At 43.0% G+C, this 24104-nt stretch overlaps 1 protein-coding gene across 6 annotated transcripts in view; it reads left to right on the forward strand.

The window, feature by feature from the left end:
- The window catches only part of klhl29 (kelch like family member 29), a 416936-nt gene that overhangs the window by 288873 nt on the left and 103959 nt on the right, over positions 1-24104 (forward strand). For 5 of the 6 annotated variants that reach the window (XM_033021536.1, XM_033021537.1, XM_033021534.1 and 2 more), the window contains one exon: positions 17055-17132. The exons of the other annotated variant lie outside the window; for it this stretch is intronic. In XM_033021536.1, coding sequence (XP_032877427.1) covers positions 17055-17132 — 78 coding nt within the window. The remainder of the gene's footprint in view (positions 1-17054; positions 17133-24104) is intronic. 6 annotated transcript variants of the gene reach the window in all.

Genomic DNA, 24104 nt, shown 5'->3' on the forward strand with positions numbered 1-24104 from the left:
GCATGGCAGGCGCCGGCTGCTGCAAAAGGGGCTGTCGCTGCTGGTGCGGGGCGAGGTTGTTGCAGGTGGAGCAGGAGGAAACTCGGTCCTTGATATATTTGGCCATACCAGGCCAGTAGAATTGTCCCTGAGCATGAGAAATAGTGGCATCGACCCTAGGATGAGTGCTATGGGCTGCGTTGTAGTAGAGATCATACAGAGAGGCCGGAACCACGACCTTGTGGCCTTTGACGATGGTTTATGCATGCAACCAATAATAGATGGTTTATGCATGCAACCAATAATATAGCTACCTCAGTACCACTAACCACGCCTTAGTTATCAAGTATAATAACACTCTCTTCCTATCTCTCGCTCTCTCCAGCACGGTGACAGACTGCATGCAGTTAGTGCTGGATCATGTTTAGATTTCAGAAATTCGAAAGCCTGTTGGTGTTGTGGGAACCAGGACCAGGCAGTGTCTTTTTTAGTTAGTTGCCTCAGGGGCGAGCTCAGCTCGCTGAGATTAGGAATAAACTTACCGAGGTAATTGACCATGCCCAGGAAACGTTGCAGACTGAGGACATCGGTTGGGGCTGGCATCTCGGAAATTGCAGTAGTCTTTTGTGGGTCAGGCTTTAGTCCATCAGAAGTGAAGATGTGTCCGACGTAAGGCACTTCAGAGACGCGAAATCTGCACTTTTTTATGTTCAGTTTTAAATTGATCTGTCGAGCCCGGTCCAGGACCCAGCGCAGGTTTTTGTCATGTTCGGCGGCATTCTCCCCGTAGACTAGGATATCATCCACGATGATGGCGCACGGCATGCCAGCGAACAGCTGTTCCATGGACCTCTGGAACACCTCGCTGGCAGAGTTGATTCCGAATGGCATCCGCAGGAATTTGAATCTGCCATAGGGAGTAGCAAACGTTGTAAGATCGGAGGAGCATTTGTCGAGTGGTATTTGCCAGAAGGAACTTTTGGCATCGAGGACGGAGAAAACCGTGGCCTGGCCGACTTGAGCCGCAACATCTTCCACGGTTCTCATGGGGTAGTGTGGTCGCCTAATTGCGAGGTTCAGGTCCTTTGGGTTGATGCACACTCTTATCTCGTTCTTGTCCTTCTTTAGCGTGGCAACCATGGTGGAGACCCACTCGGTGGGCTCGCTAACTGCCTCCAGCACTCCCATCGCGACCAAGCTCTTCAGCATCGATTCAACCTTGTCCTTCATAGCGAGGGATACTCTGTGTGGTGCACGGACCACAGGCGCCACCTTTGGGTCGGTGGCGATCTTGTAGACGAAAGGCAGTTTGCCCAGCTCATTATCAAACAGGTCCGGGTACTCAGATATCGGATCCAACATCACCCGCACCTCATGGACAGTGCGGTCGAACGAGACTAGTCCCAGGTCCTGGCATGCCTGGTTGCCCAACAAAGTCACACAATCAGAGTCGAGAACATAGAACGTGAGAGCCCGCGATGACCTCTGCAGCACACAATTGAAAATGGCCTTGCCCACTGGTTTCAGCACCTCGCCCCCGTAAGCATGTAAAGTCGAATGGTCAGCACTTAGTTGCTCATTGTGCCTAATCTTTCTGAACAGGCATGTTGACATAACATTGACCTTCGCTCCCGTGTCGAGCTTAGCAGAGAAGGTCGAATTGTTGACAGTAACGAGGACCGAAGGATCCGTGAGTCGAGCAGGTGCGTGTAGGAGTGTGAAAACACTGGCATCTCCATGAGAACTAATTGGCTCAGAGTCGTGGGCAGTGTCGAGAGAGGACTGGGAACCAAACTAGCTATCATCTTGCACCAAGTTGTTTAGGACTTGTCTAGAAGCTGGGGGAAGTTTCCCACGGGAGCGGCAGACAGCCGAGAAATGGTTCAATTTCTTGCAGAAATTGCAGGATTTTCCGTAAGCCGGGCACTGCGACTGCATTGAATGCACATAACTGCAATTAGGGCATTTTTTAACGCCTTGGCCGCCGGGGACGTAGATGGCCTGCGACATGGGTCTGGTGTTAACTATGTTAGGACGTTGAGACCTGTTGAGACCAGTTAAATTAATCGATTTATTATCAGTCCCCCGCTGTCCGAACAGCGGGTCAACGACTTCGGCTAACCTGCATGCGTGCATGGCTTCGGTTAGAGTAAGATCTGGTTTCCTTAGTAGCTCCGATCGTAATTTCTGATCGAGCATCCCTGTCACTAGAATGTCTCTAGTAAGCTGTACAGTCATATTATCAAATCGGCACCTCTGAGCGAGGTAACGCAGATCAGCATTAAAACATTCATCATGCTGCTGCTTTCTCGTAAAAAACTTGGCTCTCTCTAAAATGCGGTTAGAGGGCAGGTCACAAAGCTCAGCAAATTTTCGCAACAGACATACCGGGTCGTCAGCAGACTCTGCAGGTACTTGGACCTGATCATGTTCATCCCGGACCGCGGGACTGTAGGTGAAGGCTTGTGCTCTCCTCATGGCATCAGGACCAGCAAGATTTAGAAAAAGGGAAGCTTTAACGGCATCAGGATCGTTGCGATGAGCAATGTTCATGTAGTGGGTAAAATCCATCTCAAAAGTCGCCCAGCGCTCCGCTATGTCTGCATCAAAGACCAGGGGCGCGGGTTTGCGGCATGAGGATGCCATGGTGACACAAGGAGAGTAAAACTCCGACAAAGAAACAAACTCAAGAAATAAAACCCGATAAACAGGAGGCGCGAGAATTAACTTGCCGACACCATGTAAAGAAGTGAATCTCACACACTTGTAACTTTACTTAACTCTTTAATAAACACACAGATTAAACATGATCCAGCACTAACTGCACGCAGTCTGTCACCGTGCTGGAGAGAGCGAGAGATAGGAAGAGAGAGTGTTATTATACTTGATAACTAAGGCGTGGTTAGTGGTACTGAGGTAGCTATATTATTGGTTGCATGCATAAACCATCTACAAGCATTATACATTAGCATTCAGACTTCTTTAGCGATTCTTCCATCTTCACCTTCGCCTTCTAAAAGCAGACATATCTTGGTTATCATTATTACCAAGACATTGTTCTTAGTCTGGTCATATTGTATGCACCAAACCTTTAATGTCCGGCATGATTCCCAGTATCCTTCCCATCAATCAAGAACCTCGTGGTGCAGTAGAATCAATCACCAAAACAATATCACCTGGAATAAAATGTCTTCCTCCATGTCCGATCTTTTTATGGATATGTCGTAATAATAATGTTGAAATATGAAAGTCTTTTGAGAGAATAATAGGATGCTTAGCCTCTTCAGGCATTGCTAGTCTATTCAGGTGATCACCTACTCTCAGAAGTCCTTCCTTCAATACCGGATCAAGCTTATACAATTAACTGTCTCTTTTGACACCATGTGTTCCAGCTTCTAACGTCGATATTTCTTCTTTCTATTTGTGTCTTTGACAGAAAGAAATAATCGCGGTTTCTGCCTTGAGAAGATCATCAAGGCGTAAACCCTGTCCACAATACGATGCCTTAAAAACTTGCATCTTCTTTTCAACCTTTTCCTTTAGTTTTTCAGGATCTTCTTCAGAAATACTTTCAGCAATCTCTATCCTTTTTCGAGCAAATAGCAACAACTTTGTTTTCGCTTTAAGAACCCAAGCTACCACAGTCACCAACTTATTCCATGATGAAAAATGGGTAATTAAGTCATTTGTTATGTTCGATGAATCCTAAGCAATAACATTCACTGTGACGTTTTGTTTAATTTTTGGATCATTAGCAGAGATTTCTAATCCCAGCTCAAGCTTAGGCCATTCTCTGTCTGGCTACAGAGAAACTCTGGTCCATTGATCCATCTCTTATTGCTTAAGAAGCGATCTGCTGTTAATCCTCTAGAAGCTTCATCCGCAGGATTTTCCTTTGTATTAACATATTTCCACTGTGATACATTAGTAACTCTCCTTACATAAGAGATTCTGTTTGCTACAAATGTTTGAAATGCTTGTTCTCATTGTGAAAGTATTTAAGCACATTAGTACTATCAGTCCAGAAGATAGATTTCTCCAGCTGAAGCTGCAGTTCCTTTTGCAGCATTATGTCAACTTTAACAGCTAAGACTGTGGCAGTAAGTTCCATTCTGGGAATCACATTTGCTTCAATGGTGTCACCCTGGCCTCTCCCAATAAGAATGCAACATGTACTTCATTGTTATCATTTTCCAGTCTTAGATATGAAACAGTGCCGTAGCCACTTTCACTGGCATCTGAGAAATGATGCAGCTATGCATATCTGATTTGACCAACGTTTGTAGGCTTCATGCACTGGTCCACTTTGAATTCTGAGATCTTGTTGAGATCTGCTAACCATTCTGTCCATCGTTGAGAGGAAGTTTGCGTTATACTCTCATCCCATCCAAGTTTTTCCTTACATAGGTCCTGCAAAATGAACTTGGCTGACAATGTAAATGATTCAAGGAATTCCAAAGGGTCGTAAACAGAACATGGATAAGATGTCTTCTTGTACATGGTCGCTCTTGAATCGAGATTCTGAACTTGAACACATCTGTTTCAATGCACCAGTGTAATCCTAGTGCTCTTTCCATTGGCAGATTATCTTTGTCCAAATACAACTCTCTGGTCTCCTTAGCTCTGTTATCTGGTGGAATGGATTCCAATACAACACGGCTGTTGCTGATCCACTTGGATAGCGTGAATCCTCCCTGATTAGAAAGAGAAGTCAGATGTTTCACCATTTGAATTGCTTCCTCTTCCATAGACATGGATTTAAAAAAATCATCCACATAGAAATTATTCCTTACTGTGTTTGTCACTTCATTTGGAAAGTGAGCTTTATTGTCCTCGATGGTCTTCCTTAATGCAAAGTGTGCACAACATGGTGATGCCACCGCACCAAAGAGATGTACCTTCATCCGATATTCAACGAGATCTTGTTGTGCATCACCATCAGGGCACTATAGGAATCGCAAGTAGTCAATATGCTTTTCTGATACTTTGATGAAACATTGTCTTAATATCAGCCATCAAAGCAACCAGTTCTTGTTTGAATTTAATAAGAACTTCAATAGGTGAGTTGGTAAGGTCTGGACCTTGCAGAAGTTGACAGTTAAGTGATGTTCCTTTGAAGACTGCAGCACAGTCAAAGACCACCCTCAAGGTCCCTTTCTTCCCGTGATACACCCCGTTGTGCGGAATATACCAAAGCTCTCCGGCACTTCGATTCAGCTGATCTGTTAGTACCATTTCGGCATAATCATTGTCAACCATGTCCTTTAGGACAGATGTATATTCATCATGAAATGTTGTATTCTTGCCAAACTTGCGTTTCAGATTCTCTGTGCGTTGCTCTGCATTGCGAAGATTATTCGGCAGACTAATATTTTCCTGTTTGAAAGGTAAGTCTAGACAATAATGTCCTTCTATCATCTTTACCGAGTGGTTCATACCATCCAAGAACTTTAACTCCTCTCTGGACATCTCCTCTGATTCCCCACTGATACTTTCATTGAAGTCTTGATCGTATTGCTTGATCAATAGCTCTTCTAATTTAACAGTAGATTCTTGATTGACATCAGCAGCAGGGTGGTTATTCTGGTTCCTGTTTCTGTTGTTCCTTCTCAAGGAGCCATAGATAACCCATCCGAGTAAGGTTCTCACAGCAAATGGTCCATCCCCTTGACTGCTGACCAACTCTCTAGGTTCCAATGCCTTCAACGTACTCGTTCCGATAAGTAGGTCGATACCAGAATTTATTTTAGGTATCTTGACATCCTTCCAATAAGGCCATTGTTTCAAGTCTTGTTGCTTGGGTATATTTAGATGAGAAATAGGCATGGTCTCATGTGTAAACACATCAGATAGTTGTATAAAATTGTCTTCATCCAGACTAGATATTTCCATACTTGTAATGTGATGACTATCACAGCATTTCTCTTCATTCATGGTATGCAATAGAATCTTAGTCTTTTCTCCTGTGATGTCCAGCCTTCTCATCAAGGTTTCTGTGCAAAAGGTAGCCGAACTTCCATGATCCAAAAATGCATATGTTTGCAACAATGTATTCCCCTGGCTGCTCCTTACCTTAACTGGTAAGATGGAGAAAATATAGGTTTCTACCCTGGCCCCAATATGTGCATTTATCTGAGGTGAGGTAACAGCATCACTCGTAGCTGGCTTCTCCTTCTGTTCTATTTGCTCCGGCTTCTTTTCCATATTCTTCTGTATAGTATTAAGTAATTCAGGATGATCTTGTCTGCACTTACTACAAGTTATACGACTCTTGCAGTCTCTAGTCATGTGTCCTTTCTTCAAACATCCAAAGCAGATTTCCTTCACCTTTAAGAAGTCCATCTTTTCTTTATATTCCTTCTTCTTGAATTTTTGACACCACCTTATGGTGTGACCAACCTCATCACATGTCAAACAGAACCCTTTTTGCTTAATAGTGGATGTATCTCCTTTCATTTCTCCTGCCGTTTCTACAGGTATTATAGCGGTGGCAAAACTGCTTTCCTTAGGTCTTGATCTTCCTTTTGTTTTTGTAAAGGTAGAACCTTTAACAGTTGCTGGTTTAGGATCTTGAATATTCCAATGGCTTAGAATCTACGTCATCGGGTGGCGCCGCGCGCGGCAGCCTCGTCAGCAGTCTGTTCGTCCTTTCACTCTTTTTGCTATTTTTAGTCTGTTTAAAAGTATGTTCCTGGAGATTTCTTAGTCTTTTTTTATGTGGGGGAGGTGGGGAGCGGAAGGAGTAAACCGTTCTTGGTCGGGATGCGTCTATTCTCCAAATCACACCAAGAGGAAGATGACTGAACTTTATTGCCTTCCTTCACAGTGGGAACGTTGATTCTGCTGTGTGGGGATGTTTATGTTAAACTCTATCGTCTAGTGTGTTCTTTTTATTGTATGGCTGTATGATAACACAAATCTCACTGTACCAATTGGTGCATGTGACAATAAATGTAACTTGAACTTGACATTAACTATACATCCTTTTCCATGAAACTCACGAGATCAGGAAGCATGACTTGTCATTTCTAAACTTCCAGTATCAGACCTGCTCTATCCCTCCTCTTTTCTCTAATCCTATAGGGCAGTTTTAGAATGATAGTTCTCATATTACTAACAACATTCATTTATTCCATGTGGTTGAGATTTCTCATCGAGCTACAACAACCTCTAAGAAATATCGCTAACTCATGCAATGCCTTCACATCTTCTGCCTTGATAGCTGTCCTAGCATAGGCCTTCTTCATGTATGCATTAGCAATCTTCTGTTCGTTGCCAAAATGTTCTTTAAGCAATTTCCTTGCCATTTGATAGCCCTCCTCTGCAGGTAAATGTCAACAACTTATTACAAGCTGTTTTGCATATCCACTTGTGTAGTGCTCCAGAAATCATAAGTGATCTCTTTCATTAGTAATTTTCATTCCCACTCCTTCGTGAAACGCTATTATGAAAGTTTCATATTGCAAAGGATCACAATCATACTTAGGAATTTCCATTGGGGGTAAGGTGGAAAAGAGATTTTGTTGAGCTAGGAGCTCGCTGATTCTCGTTTGAGTCTTCACACTTTGAGATCCCTGGTTGGGCACAGATGGATGATTAACAGGCCTCTGAAAATATTCCTGGTCTGGGTAAGTTTTGTCATGTCCCATGACCAGTTGTTAGTCCCTGGCTGGGCGCAAATGGATAATAAACAGGCCTCTGAAAATCTTGGCTTGTACAAGCCTGTATATTGGGCCTCTGAGAAGAGTGCTGGGTTGCTGGCTTATTACGAGCCTCAACAGACAACCCAAAAGGTATTTGTTTCGGTCTAGCATCTTGTTGCTGAAATGAAGTTTTGTCGCCCATCCACCCACTCAGTACTAGTTCTCTGGCTGTAGATTTGATTTAGCTGCTGTTCCCAGCTTAGCAGCTCCTTCTTGGACTAAGGAACTCTCCTCCTGAGATATTCTTGAGCCGCATCTTGTACCTTGACCTTCCAGTATCTCCTTCTTTGCCTTGTCAGCTGCCAACCGTGGCTATTTCCAGCCGTTCATTCTCCTTCCTCAACTGCCTTTTCGTTCCTCAGCCTCTCTTCAGCTGTTCTTCTTGCCCCTTCAGCTGTTCACTTCATTCCTCAGCTTCTCTATTCAGCTGTTCTTCTTGCCCCTTCAGCTGTTCACTTCATTCCTCATCCTCTCTCTTCAGCTGTTCACTTCATTCCTCAGCCTCTCTTTCTCAGCTGTTCTTCTTGTTCTTCAATCTCATGCTTTTTCTCCAAGATGGCAGCTTCTAGTGAGAGAGTAGTTACTTCAGCTTCGGCTTCCATTTCAGCAGAGACCCTTGTAGTTGAACTGGCAACAGAACCAGATTTATGTCTTGATCTTCATGTTAAGACATTTGAAATACTATCTTGAGGTGTAATTTCTTCTCCCACTTCGACACCTTGTTGATTCCGATTGTAAGTTGTCCAATTTCAAGTAACCACTTCTTCACATACTCTAAAAAACCATCGCAAAACCACTCTTTCTTGGAACCACTGGGTGTGCCTTTCGAGTTCTCCCTCAGGCAGTTGTAAACTCAGCAATAGGTTTTGCTCTTCTCCAACCTTGCGGCCGAGGCAGAATAATTGCTTCAGATTAGATTGCACCATCTTCGCATTCTCATCTGATTCCATTAGTTTTTTCTGGATATCAATTTCCTTGGCTATCTGCTTCCATAACTTGTTTCTTTCCATCTGGCATCTTTCCAGGTAGGCTGCTTCTCCCTTTTCAGTGCGCTTGGTTTCTCACTTTCCATATCTTCTCTCTTCTTGCTCCACGGTTCCCTCTTGTGGCGTCTCTTCATACTCACCGGTCCATGGCATGTCACCTGCCCACCTCCCCTTAGAATAAAGGGGAGGTCATTTAAGACTGAGGTGAGAAAAAACGTTTTCACCCAGAGAGTTGTGAATTTATGGAATTCCCTGCCACAGAGGGCAGTGGAGGCCAAATCACTGGATGGCTTTAAGAGAGAGTTAGATAGAGCTCTAGGGGCTAGAGGAGTCAAGGGATATGGGGAGAAGGCAGGCACGGTTTATTGATAGGGGACGATCAGCGATGATCACAATGAATGGCGGTGCTGGCTCGAAGGGCCGAAAGGCCTCCTCCTGCACCTATTTTCTATGTTTCTATGTTTCTATGGCTCCATGAGTTGGTGTATCCTTGTCTGACTGCCAGATGGTTATACAAGTTTAAAAACAGCCTTTTCCACTTCTTCAAAGCAATTATTATTTCGAAGATTTTCTTAGCCAGAATCTTGTAAACATTCACTAGCTGAGTTCGCCTTATCGTAGAAGTCCAAAACATCCAATTCATTTCAAGACCGTTCGTTCAACGCTAGCTGACTAATCTTCAAATAAAGGTAAACAAGCTTCTGGTGGCATTATTTCTGTCTGTAGAATATTCCCACAGGCTTTTAAACTTTAATGCTTCTGGCAGTTTTCAAATATGGCAAGAATCGATCTACTCACGGCCCTCTCGGTCAATGAATTCTTCTCTTCCTCCAATAACCCAGGTGTCAACCGTGTCAGTTCTTCCTCCCAGGATTCAGGCTGTAATCTCTGGCAGAGGTTCAGCTTCTTCAGTCCACTGTTTAATCAGCTTTGGCTACTATACTTCCTGGTAGAAACAGTTTCTACTTAATATAATGGTAGTTTTTACAATGTTCTCAAAGTCCAACTTCGATAGCCATTAATTATCGTAGATGATTTGGAGGTATAGCCTAATGCACTCACGACACACATAAGATGGCAAAGATGGAGGTAGACAAAAATGCTGGAGAAACTCAGCGGGTGCAGCTGCATCTATGGAGCGAAAGAAATAGGCAAAGTTTCGGGCCGAAACCCTTCTTCAGACTGAAGAAGGGTTTCGGCCCGAAACGTTGCCTATTCTATCAGACTGAAGAAGGGTTTCGGCCTGAAATGTTGCCTATTTCCTTCGCTCCATAGATGCTGCTGCACTCGCTGAGTTTCTCCAGCACTTTTGTCTACCTTCGATTTTCCAGCATCTGCAGTTCCTTTTTTAGCACAGATGGCAAAGACGAATCTTCCAGATGTCGTTTCTTGATTAATTGCTTTGTTATTGAAGTAATACAAAACAAAGAAATAACTCGAAACTTTCCGTTCTTAATCGCTGTTCCATTCACATCATATAAATCACATAAAAGCTTCTTCTTATAAAGGTATGTCGTCTCGTAACATGTGTGTGTCGTGATCATGGTAGAAAACTGTTTCCCATCATTCTCCGACAACAAACAGAAACTTCTAATCTGAGAGTCTGCGCCAGACACCTCTAACAAAAGAATACACCCCTACTACGTATCAAATCCCACCTACAAGAGTACAGGCAGATAAAAACTAAAACTAAAAATATCAGACATGATAATAATACTGACTTAAGCTTAATGGCTTAACGACAGATGGCACAATGGGCTAAGTGTTCGGCTGGCAACCGGAAGGTAGCCGGTTCGAATCCCGCTTGGAATGCATACTGTCGTTGTGTCCTTGGGCAAGACACTTCACCCACCTTTGCCTGCGTATGAATGTGTGTGAGTGATTGGTGGTGGTCGGAGGGGCCGTAGGCGCAGATTGGCAGCCACGCTTCCGTCAGTCTGCCCCAGGGCAGCTGTGGCTATAGAAGTAGCTTACCACCACCGAGTGTGACTGAGGAGTGAATGAATAATGCGATGTAAAGCGCCTTGAGTATTAGAAAGGCGCTATATAAATCCCATCCATTATTATTATTATAATATTTTGGTTGCAAAGTAAAACATGATGTGCCATTTTAGTCAATGACCATAATCAATTGATGAGAAAGTCCGGAACTTGATAAGATCCATTTTTCTCTGCTATTCTATAATGGAATGCATATGTTCCCAATTATTTGGGTTAGCGAGTGTACTGATGATCTATTTTTAATAGTCCTTGGCACTTTTACATTGCTGGAGAACTTTTTTTAGAGCTTCTCTGAGGGATAGAGGTGATCTAGCCATTACCAGAGGGGTGATTCATTGTAGAGATGAATAGTAAGATTAAACGAGAACTTACCAGTTCGAAGTTTGATCGTTATTTTATGAGGAGTACGTTGAGGGAATACGTGAAGAACCCCGCCAGGAAGCATGCGTGTCATTCTTCAAAGCAGCGGTGTGAAATCACAGATAACTGTAATGACTAAACATAGTAAGATTAGAGAAGAAATACCAGTTGAGTATATGATCATGGGTGGGAGCGGAGGGCACGTATTCCCTCAACGTACTCCTCATAAAATAACGATCAAACTTCGAACTGGTAAGTTCTCGTTTAATCTTACTATTTTACTTCGGAGTCACGTGAGTGACTACGTGAAGATTTCAAAGCTCTGTGATTTCATGCCGTGGAAACGAGTCCATGCATCACATCTGCCTTAATGACTGTAGGAGGAATTGTGTCAACATAATTTAGACATGAATCCGACATTGAAATCCATGAAATTTATTAACACAAAATTATAGCCCCTATTTATGGGGTAAATTAAATTACAGAACTTAAAATTGTTTCTGCAAACGTTCCAGGTTTAATGACTGGTTTATGATAAAATAGTTGGAATGTTTTTTCCCCTGACCATCCTGCTGTCTTGAGGATTTGGTCCATTGGTACATCCAACTGCATAGCTGCCGATGTAGCTGCAGCCCTGGTGGAATGAGATTTAAAAATATTAGTATCCACCCCAGCCTGTATTAGAACCTGTTTCAGCCATCTAGAGATGATCTGGACCGTCATTCTTTTGTGTGGTTGCTTATGGCTGACTAAAAGTGCCTTCTCATTGCCTCTGATGATTTTCGTATTCTCCATGTATAACGACAAATGTCTTACTATACAGAGACGATCATCTGTTGGGTAAGACCTAAATTCTAAATTGAGGCCTGCTGATCCCTGTCTGTTCTGCTTAACTAATTCATAAATATGAAACGTAATATTTCCATATGAAGAAGTCATGTTGTACAGTCTTAATTTATGTAATGACTGTACCCTTTGTGCCGTGACCAATGCCATTAGCATGACTGTTTTTAATGTCAGTCTATGTAGGGACAGAGCTGTTGCTGGAGACCAATTCCTGAGCATCTTCAGGACAATACTCACATCCCATATTTGGGAGTACCTGGTTCTTGAGGGATTGGTATTAAAAATTCCCCTCATAAGTTTTGTTACCAGTGGGTGAATCCCAACAGAGTGACGCTCTGTTCCTTGCCATAGATAAGTTGATAGGGCACTTCTGGCGCAGTTGATGACACTATAACTGAGCCCCTCATCATAATGGAGGCCTGCCAGGTATTCCAGAACAGACGGGATGTTCATTTCTCTGTAGGTGATGCTGTTTTTGTGACAATACATCTCCAATTTCCTGATATAGACCAGATACTGTTTTTTGGTGGACTGTCCGTGGGCCGCCGAAATCATGTTCACTGTTCGGTCCGTCAGTCCCAGCTGTAGTAGTGGTATTTTTAGACTCTACAAATTAATAAATTCAAATAGTTATGGCATGGGTGGCTATCCCTTGTTACGGGATGAACCAATAAGTCTGGTCTATTCGGGATGGTGATACATGGTTCTAATACCATGTTCAGTATCACTGGGAACCATGGTTGAGTAGGCCAATCGGGTACTACCAAAATACCAGATGCAGAGTCTTGCTGTATTTTCCTTAATACCCGACTGATGAGGCAGGAAGGAGGGAATGCATAAATAAACAATTTCCCCCAATGCAGCGAAAATGCATCTGTCGCCACTGCCCCAGGGTCTGGTTCCCACGAAACATAGTTTGATAACTGGTGATTAAGCCTGGATGCGAATAAATCGATATCTGGTGTTCCATACCGTGCTGTAATATCAGCAAATACTTTTTTATTCAACATCCATTCGGTGTTTTCATTAAATTTGCGTGACCTGGTGTCTGCCACTAAATTTAGTTTACCTGGTAGGTAAGTAGCTGATATCCAAATATCTCTCTGGATACACCATTGCCAAATTGTATTAGCCAGATTGTCACATGATGTCGATTTGTTTCCACCCATGTGGTTGATATATGCTACCACGGTGGTATTGTCAATCTGTAGTCTAACATGCTGGTGATATGACCCAGTACAATATGACTTTAGGCCATAGAATGCACCCAACATGTCCAGGTAGTTTATTCCCAGTGTTAGTAATAATGATGCCTCCTGAGCTGTCCATCTACCTCCACAGATGGAGATGGAATTGGTGGCACCCCAACCAAGTGCACTGGCATCAGTTTGTAGCACCATAGAAGGGTTGCTGATAATGATTGGATTGAAACAAAGCCGAATGTTATCTATCCACCATTTTAGTTCCATTATAGCTTTGATTGGTAGCTTCATTGGTCTGTCAAAATGACCAGCATTAATTTTGAGTGCTTGTATTTTTGCTCTCTGTAAATTTTGGTAATGTAAAGGTCCAAATTGTGTGGCTGGAAAAGCAGCCACCATTTTGCCAATTACTTTTGCTACCAATCTGATGGACGGTTTACTGATGTCAATGAGGTTATTGCAAGCCTCTATTAAGTCTATAGCCTTTCCCTTTGGCAAAGTCACCGACATGTGAACTGAGTCAATGGTGAACCCCAAATAGTCCATAGTAGTGGAAGGCGTTAATTTAGATTTAACTGGATGGATAATAAACCCCAGTTTTTCAAATAACTGTTTTGTGGCTGTTACAGTTTGTTTGGCCAATTCCAAAGTTTTGCCCACAATAAGTATGCCATCTAGATATGCCATGACCATGTGTTTTCGTTTCCGTAGAAACGCTAGGGCTGGTTTCAAAATTTTTGTGAACAGCCTGGGGTCTGATGTTAACCCATTTGGCAGCGATCTATACTGCCAGGCTGTCCCATCCAGTTGAATTGTAAGTAACATCTGTGGTCACCTCGTATAGGCACTGAATAGTAAGCATCTTTTAAATCGATGCTAGCCATGAAATAATCTTTGGAAATCAATTGTTCTGCAGTAACAAAGGTTTCCATTTTTAAATGAATATATTGTGCAAATGTATTCAATTTGGTCAGATCTATGATGATGCGACAACCACCATCTTTTTTGTTTATGGTAAAGATATTGGACACGAATTCTAGCGGTTCGTGTTGGGATTTTTCAATTACCCCTTTTGCGTAAAGCCACTCCAGTTCAGCATGCGCTTCTGATTTTTCTTTACCGGAAAGTACGAACATTCGGTTCGGTATATGTTGGACTGGAGGGCTGTACTTGTGTATAAATTCTATGGTATATCCCTGGATACTGCTTAAAATATAAGTGTCGGTAGTTAACATACTCCATGCATCCAGAAAGGAGTGTAATCTCCCCCCAACCTCCATGCTCCCTGCAATTTGTAGGGAACCAGACCCACTTACCTCCATAGTTACCAGTGGCAGGTTTACTTCTTTTTGTAAATCCTTCGTTGATGTTGAGGCGTCGGTGTCTGGGTTTGTGGTTTGGTTGATGTTGGAGGTTTGCGTATCTTCCAAGAAGGTCGGCCTGGGCCATGGCCTAAAAAAGACTCATGTTCGGTGTACCGGACCTTCGAGCTTTCACCAGTCAGTCTTGTTCTACTGGTGGGTGTGTAAGGGTGCTGTCTATGGCCGTAGTGGGTTTTTGATGAAGTCCCTTTTATGAGTCCCAGGGTTTTTGCTTCCTCATCGAGCTCCTTGACTTGCTTCGATAGGTTACCTCCAAATAGTAGAATTGGTTGTTTTACGTTTCCAGGTTTGCACAGACCCGCGAATTTTGGGTTTAAAGTAGGTCAGATGGCACTCTTCCTGATGCTGTTTATCTCATATTGTGTGTTGCAAAGCAGTGCCAGTGCATCCTGTTGGTCCTGCGACATGTCCTTCTCATCCACTGTGCGGGTGAAAGCTGTTATCCCCGCTGTTAGGAGTTTTAATACCTTTTGGAGTTTGATATCCATGCCTCTAACTTCTACTCCAATATGTTTCCATATACAATTATTTACTACAGGAACATTCAGGAATATACAGTTACCCGGTGCCAGGTGTCTTGACGTGGTGTCCAATACAGCCTGTTCTTGTAGCTGGTTAAAGGACATATAATCTATACTGGCAGCTAGTTTTTGCTCCAGGTTTTGGCCAGTCTGGTCTGGCTGTATGAAGTTGGACACCATGTCCAGTAGATTTTCACGTTCCTGCAACCCCTGCACACTCGATTTCTCTTCTGCAAACCCCTCTTCAGGATCAGCCCAGAACTGACCCCCAGTACTCCCCTCTGACGAGGGAGAAGCACTGTGCAGCCCTACAAGAGGTGCTGCTGTGGGTTTTACATAGAGCCCACAGTGACTCGACTCCATCTCCCGGAGCCTGTCACGTTGGAGCAAATACTCCACACACCGCTCCATCCGGCTCCAGCGCTCACGGTCGCTGGCCGCCCGCGGCTGCTCAAAGTCGGACTCATCTGAGTCCACGACTTTGTTGGTTTTTTGTTTTGCCTTACCGCCCGGCCACAGAGTGGATCTGGCCGGTGCGGAGGCGACATCGGGCACAGCTGATCCCATTATCGGTGATTCAAGTGCCGCTGGCCGCTGCTGGCTGCCCGCTACTCCGCGGTCCTCCCCCACCAGCTTTGTCGCAGCCCTCGTTGCTTTCTACGATTTGTCCATGCTCCCCACCTGTAATCAGTATGGGAAAACACAAAAAAAACGCAGAGTACTCTTACCTGCAGGTTCCGGCTTTTAAAATGCCGCTGCGGGGGAACGTCGTTCCACCCCGCCTGACTGTTTCGCAATGCGTGTAGCGATATGACACGCATGCGTCCTGGCGGGGTTCTTCACGTAGTCACTCACGTGACTCCGAAGTAAAACAGGCATTCCGAGCCAGTCATGTTGCATTTCTGAGATCCCATATACAAAACTTCCCAGTGTAGGATTTCTAGTGAGACCTGATACTAAATATTTCATTCAAATTTCTTCCCAATGTCTTGATATTCCAGGATATGCTGAGTTAAACCTTATCAGGATGAGTTAACCCTATCAGGACGAGTTGAGACCATCTCAGTCTCAGACTTAAAAAGCCTATAGCTGTACCAAATGTTTCTATAGATTTTAATGGGGGAGATTCAGCCAGATGGTTGGCCAATGTGTATCAATGTAGAGGAAATAGGAAAGAAAATGGGTAGGAAATGAGGTAGGAGATTGTGTTGCTACACATGGGCTACTGCTATCCAGCAATGGCACTAGTGGGAATGAGACAGGAAAATCAATCCAGTAATGCCATTGCCGCCCTTCAGCATGCTGTGTGTTATTTATTTAACTAATTGATTCACTGTTTAACACTCTTCAGCACAACTTAATATTTGAGCATTTGTTGCTAATTGGCTTCAGCATTTGGATAGTTTGCACTGAAGCTAAGATAACATCAATAGTTATTCAAATGCATTTCACAACTTTGGAGGGTACTTTTAGTTTGCCCCCCCACTGAATTGCTGGGAGCTTGTACATTGAAAGACAAAAGCTAAGTACATTTCCCAATCCTTTTCTAACCCTGGCACCACTTCAGCACCTCCACCACCCACTGACCCCAAAGTATTTAAACCATCTTGGCATGAGGTATGGAATCTGACTCATCATGAAACTGCTGGTTGAGACTAAATAAAGCCCACTGTCAAATCAAACACAATCCTACCAGGGCAGATTAGGCACATGAAAGTATTTAGAACTTAAATTTTGTTTTACAAATTTATTTCTGCAATTTTAGCTATTTGCCCTGAAGTAAATTTCTGGGGCAAAGGCATGTGCGAAAAGTGAGGTTCACCTTTCATTTTGTCGATAAATAGAATTTCTTTTTTCAGAATAATTATATCCAAACCTAAAGTGATCCACTTTTTGGGCATTGACTAGAAATGCCTCTATATGAATCACTTCAGGTTTCACTATAGCACTTCCCCACTCACCCATAGCTGGGAAGTCATGTGGATGATCACGTGACGACAATTTAATGGCCTCATCAGAATATAACTCTTGAGTAATTTATGTCTTTTGACTCTGCCCTGGAAATTCTCTGGAGGTGATCGACGCGAATCCCCCGTATGCACCATGGACCAAGTTCAACCCAGACTTGACACCACGGAGCAACTTCAAGCAGGTGAGGTATCTTTAGCTGATCAGGGCCTTCTGGGGACTGAGACTCCAGCAAAATACTTCACCCCAGCAGTTCTGGTTATCGACCATGAGTTGCCACTAGTAATTACTGGCATGGTGGCCATGAATGGTCAACGGATTTGTTCTGTGGCCCAGTCATCTGCATAATTTGGCACCTCAACCAAGATTCCTCGTCTTCGTTGGCTACTTGTCCAATGTGCATTCAACGTTTAATAACACACATCTTCAAAATAGATTGAATAGAGTCATAGAGTCAGATGTCATAAAAATAGATGTCATAAAATTTGATAGGGATCAAATTTAGCCCATTGTACATTCAGACCAATTTGTTTACATGTGAAGACAAATTTGGAGATGAAAAGTCTAACTCTAGTACTTGAGCATCTTACCTTCCCCAAAATATTCTGGACACATTTGGTTTCATGAAGCAAACATTTTGCGTGTAGTCTTCAAGCTGATTTTAGACCAATTGAATAAATTACAGCAAAGATTAAAAGTCTGCCTGTCAATAACTCCCCCACACTCCCCTCCCCACCCCAACAATATCTCCACAGTTCCTTCTTTCATCTAACTATCTCCACCCTACGCCATTCCAACACTGCTTTTACCAGGAAGAAGTTAGGAAGTCCAGATTTGTTGGTGGTTTAGTGGTTATAAAAATCTGTTTCAAGGAAAATGAACCATAATTATTTTAATTGGCAATACAAACTTGAGCAGAGTTGAAAATATTTTTGAAAACTTGGAAACTTGGCCTGTAGTCCTATTGAAATATTATTCACTTATGCCTGGGTTATTACTGAAATTTACGGGCAAGTAGCAGAGTAGACTTGTGCCTATCTATATTTTAATGATAGTTTTGTTGATGCATATCAATTTTATACATTCAAGGCCAAAACGTTTGCAAATGTTTTTCTCTCCAATGCATTAAATAGTATCCCAAAAGTGCTTGGAATATGCTGTGCTTGTCTTTAGGCAGCAAAAAAAATGTTGTTATTGGAGTGTAGGTTTGTAAGCTGTTCAAGTGGTAATGAGAAGCCTGCATATTCACAATCATTTGGAAACCAAACATTGTGGGGGAAGAGGCCAATTATAATATATTTTGACAGAATTGCACAAATCAAAGTAAAATTTTGAAGAAGAGGTACTGCTGAGACATCAACAATAAAAAATGCAAAATAATTCAGGAGCATGTTCTGATTAAAAAAAATAATTTCATGGTAATATGTGCAATAAATTTAAATACAATATATAACAGTAAATCAGTTATAATTTATTTGCTTGAAATTAAACTGTTGCATTGAAGAAAAATAATGCATTATATTAATATTACAGTCTGAATAGTTTCTCTGGGATTTAGAAAAATGTGAGGGTATAGAAACATAGAAACATAGAAATTAGGTGCAGGAGTAGGCCATTCGGCCCTTCGAGCCTGCACCGCCATTCAATATGATCATGGCTGATCATCCAACTCAGTATCCCGTACCTGCCTTCTCTCCATACCCTCTGATCCCCTTAGCCACAAGGGCCACATCTAACTCCCTCTTAAATATAGCCAATGAACTGGCCTCGACTACCCTCTGTGGCAGGGAGTTCCAGAGATTCACCACTCTCTGTGTGAAAAAAGTTCTTCTCATCTCGGTTTTAAAGGATTTCCCCCTTATCCTTAAGCTGTGACCCCTTGTCCTGGACTTCCCCAACATTGGGAGCAATCTTCCTGCATCTAGCCTGTCCAACCCCTTAAGAATTTTGTAAGTTTCTATAAGATCCCTTCTCAATCTCCTAAATTCTAGAGAGTATAAACCAAGTCTATCCAGTCTTTCTTCATAAGACAGTCCTGACATCCCAGGAATCAGTCTGGTGAACCTTCTCTGCACTCCCTCTATGGCAATAATGTCCTTCCTCAGATTTGGAGACCAAAACTGTACGCAATACTCCAGGTGTGGTCTCACCAAGACCCTGTACAACTGCAGTAGAACCTTCCTGCTCCTATACTCAAATCCTTTTGCTATGAAAGCTAACATACCATTCGCTTTCTTCACTGCCTGCTGCACCTGCATGCCCACTTTCAATGACTGGTGTACCATGACACCCAGGTCTCGCTGCATCTCCCCTTTTCCTAGTCGGCCACCATTTAGATAATAGTCTGCTTTCCTGTTTTTGCCACCAAAATGGATAATCTCACATTTATCCACATTATACTGCATCTGCCAAACATTTGCCCACTCACCCAGCCTATCCAAGTCACCTTGCAGTCTCCTAGCATCCTCCTCACAGCTAACACTGCCCTCCAGCTTAGTGTCATCCGCAAACTTGGAGATATTGCCTTCAATTCCCTCATCCAGATCATTAATATATATTGTAAATAGCTGGGGTCCCAGCACTGAGCCTTGCGGTACCCCACTAGTCACTGCCTGCCATTGTGAAAAGGACCCGTTTACTCCTACACTTTGCTTCCTGTTTGCCAGCCAGTTCTCTATCCACATCAATACTGAACCCCCAATGCCGTGTGCTTTAAGTTTGTAAACTAATCTTTTATGTGGGACCTTGTCGAAAGCCTTCTGGAAGTCCAGATGCACCACATCCACTGGTTCTCCCCTATCCACGCTACTAGTTACATCCTCGAAAAATTCTATAAGATTCGTCAGACATGATTTACCTTTTGTAAATCCATGCTGACTTTGTCCAATGATTTCACCACTTTCCAAATGTGCTGCTATCCCATCTTTAATAACTGACTCCAGCAGTTTCCCCACTACCGATGTTAGACTAACTGGTCTGTAATTCCCCGTTTTCTCTCTCCCTCCCTTCTTAAAAAGTGGGGTTACGTTTGCTACCCGCCAATCCTCAGGAACTACTCCAGAATCTAAAGAGTTTTGAAAGATTATTACTAATGCATCCACTATTTCTGGAGCTACTTCCTTAAGTACTCTGGGATGCAGCCCATCTGGCCCTGGGGATTTATCGGCCTTTAATCCATTCAATTTACCCAACACCACTTCCCGGCTAACCTGGATTTCACTCAATTCCTCCAACTCCTTTGACCCACGGTCCCCTGCTATTTCCGGCAGATTATTTATGTCTTCCTTAGTGAAGACGGAACCAAAGTAGTTATTCAATTGGTCCGCCATATCCTTGTTCCCCATGATCAACTCACCTGTTTCTGACTGCAAGGGACCTACATTTGTTTTAACTAATCTCTTTCTTTTCACATATCTATAAAAACTTTTGCAGTCAGTTTTTATGTTCCCTGCCAGTTTTCTTTCATAATCTATTTTTCCTTTCCTAATTAAGCCCTTTGTCCTCCTCTGCTGGTCTCTGAATTTCTCCCAGTCCTCCGGTATGCTGCTTTTTCTGGCTAATTTGTACGCTACATCCTTCGCTTTGATACTATCCCTGATTTCCCTTGTTATCCACGGATGCACTACCTTCCCTGATTTATTCTTTTGCCAAACTGGGATGAACAATTTTTGTAGTTCATCCATGCAGTCTTTAAATGTCTTCCATTGCATATCCACCGTCAACCCTTTTAGAATTAATTGCCAGTCAATCTTGGCCAATTCACGTCTCATACCCTCAAAGTTACCTTTCTTTAAGTTCAGAACCATTGTTTCTGAATTAACAATGTCACTCTCCATCCTAATGAAGAACTCAACCATATTATGGTCACTCTTGCCCAAGGGGGCACGTACAACAAGACTGCTAACTAACCCTTCCTCATTACTCAATACCCAGTCTAAAATAGCCTGCTCTCTCGTTGGTTCCTCTACATGTTGATTTAGATAACTATCCCGCATACATTCCAAAAAATCCTCTTCCTCAGCACCCCTGCCAATTTGATTCACCCAATCTATATGTAGATTGAAGTCACCCATTATAACGGTTTTGCCTTTGTCGCACGCATTTCTAATTTCCTGTTTGATACCATCTCCAACTTCACTACTACTGTTAGGTGGCCTGTACACAACACCCACCAGCGTTTTCTACCCCTTAGTGTTTTGCAGCTCTACCCATACCGATTCCACATCCTGCAAACTAATGTCCTTCCTTTCCATTGCGTTAATCTCCTCTCTAATCAGCAACGCTACCCCACCTCCTTTTCCTTTCTCTCTATCCCTCCTGAATATTGAATATCCCTGGATGTTCAGCTCCCAGCCTTGGTCACCCTGGAGCCATGTCTCCGTGATCCCAACTATATCATAGTCATTAATAGCTATCTGCACATTCAACTCATCCACCTTATTACGAATGCTCCTTGCATTGAGACACAAAGCCTTCAGGCTTGTTTTTACAACACTCTTACCCCTTATACAATTTTGTTGAAAAGTGGCCCTTTTTGATTTTTGCCCTGGATTTTCCGGCCTGCCACTTTTACTTTTCACCTTGCTACCTATTGCTTCTACCCTCATTTTACACCCCTCTGTCTCTACGCTCACACATTTAAGAAACCCTTTCCCTTTAACTCCATCCTCCACTAGCCCATTCGACACCCCACCCCCCTTATTCAGTTTAAAACCACCCGTGTAGCAGTGGCAAACCTGCTCATTGAAACATAAAGTTCCTAAAGAGCATGACAGGCTGGATGTTCCCCTGGCTGAAGAGTCCAGAACCAGAGGTCACAATCTCTGAAAAAAGGGGACCCCATCACAGATTGAGATGAGGAGAAGTTTCTTCACTCAGACAATGGTGTATCTTTGTAATACTCTATCCCAAAGAACTGTAATTAGGGGAAACTAATTCAGTCGCTAACTAACTCAGGATGTCTCAAATAAAAAACTAAATCTTCAGACATTCTCAGCAATTTAGGTAGCACCAGGTTAACATTTTAGGGCAAGCACTTTCCATGAGAACAGTGAAAAGTTAATGACACTGAGATACAGTAAGTTTTGCAGTGCAGCGATAGGGGAAAGTGGAGAGAAGAGAATACAAGGAAAGTTATGTACTGGACTGGAAGGTAGGAATAATTAAATATCATGATGTCATGGACGTATTTTACAGCTACTTTTAGCATTGAGTAACTTCCTAGAAAATACTGCAGCTAGTTTATGCATGGCAAAGTGTTCAAATGATAATGAGATAGAGGCCAGCTAATTCAGAACTTCCTAAGGATGTAGTATACGATGGATTTTCTGACATTTCTGCAGTAAATTGGTGAATTTGGTGATAGTCGATGAAAAATGCCTTTTTGTGCAAAGATGAGAAGGAACGCACTGACCAAGCAGTCAAAATAATATAGATGATAGAATATGTTCTGGTACCAGTACATTCATTGCTCTGTTTCTGACAACTCCATGACTTCCTGCTCCTCGCCTCACTGGATAATCATAGATCCATAGAAACATAGAAACATGGAAAATAGGTGCAGGAGGAGGCCATTCAGCCCTTCGAGCCAGCACCGCCATTCATTGTGATCATGGCTGATCGTCCCCTATCAATAACCCGTGCCTGCCTTCTCCCCATATCCCTTGACTCCACTAGCCCCTAGAGCTCTGTCTAACTCTCTTAAATCCATCCAGTGATTTGGCCTCCACTGCCCTCTGTGGCAGGGAATTCCATAAATTCACAACTCTCTGGGTGAAAAAGATTTTTCTCACAGTCTTAAATGACCTCCCCTTTATTCTAAGACTGTGTCCCCTGGTTCTGGACTCGCCCAACATTGGGAACATTTTTCCTGCATCAAGCTTGTCCAGTCCTTTTATAATTTTACGTGTTTCTATAAGAGCCCCCTCATCCTTCTAAACTCCAGTGAATACAAGCCCAGTCTTTTCAATCTTTCCTCATATGACAGTCCGGCCATCCCAGGGATCAATCTCGTGAACCTACGCTGCACTGCCTCAATCACAAGGATGTCCTTCCTCAAATTAGGAGACCAAAACTGTACACAATACTCCAGATGTGGTCTCACCAGAGCCCTATACAACTGCAGAAGAACCTCTTTACTCCTATTCTGAAATCCTCTTGTTATGAAGGCCGACATTCCAATAGCTTTCTTCACTGCCTGCTGTACCTGCACGCCAACTTTCAGTGACTGGTGTACAAGGTCACCCAGGTCTCGCTGCACCTCCCCCTTACCTAACCTAACCCCATTGAGATAATAATCTGCCCCCTTGTTTTTGCCGCCAAAGTGGATAACCTCACATTTATCTATACTATACTGCATCTGCCATGCATCTGCCCACTCACTCAACCTGTCCAGGTCACCCTGCAACCTCCTAACATCCTCTTCACAGTTCACACTGCCACCCAGCTTTGTGTCATCCGCAAACTTGCTAGTGTTGCTCCTAATTCCCTCTTCCAAATCATTAATATATATGGTAAACAGTTGCGGCCCCAACACCAAGCCTTGCGGCACTCCACTCGCCACTGCCTGCCATTCTGAAAAGGACCCGTTCACTCCTACTCTTTGCTTCCGGTCTGCCAACCAATTTTCTATCCATGTCAACACTCTATACCCATGACTGCGTAGCCAGACATTGTGCGAACTCCATCACCAAGTTCGCCGACGACACCACTGTTGTTGGACGAATCACAAATGGGGATGAGTCAGAGTATAGAAGTGAGATCGACCGACTGACCAAATGGTGCCAGCACAACAACCTGGTTCTCAACATCAGTAAGACCAAGGGACAGATTGTGGACTTTGGTAGGGGAAGGATGAGGACCCACAATCCTGTTCACATCAATGGGACGATGGTGGAGAGGGTCAAAAACTTCAAATTCCTGGGCGTGCATATTTCCGAAGATCTTTCCTGGACCCAGCACACCGATATAATTATGTAGAAGTCACATTAATAATAATAATAATAATAATAATAATAATAATAATAAATACTTTATTGATCCCCTCAGGGAAATTCAGATGTCCAGAAGCCAACAACCAACAAACCCGCACATTCAGAACGAAAGCAGACTAAAATAAAATACAATATTGACAATACCTGAAAGTAATAAATACTTT

This window comes from Amblyraja radiata, chromosome 5 (genome assembly GCF_010909765.2).
Source record: "Amblyraja radiata isolate CabotCenter1 chromosome 5, sAmbRad1.1.pri, whole genome shotgun sequence".
Classification (NCBI taxonomy): Eukaryota; Metazoa; Chordata; class Chondrichthyes; order Rajiformes; family Rajidae; genus Amblyraja; species Amblyraja radiata.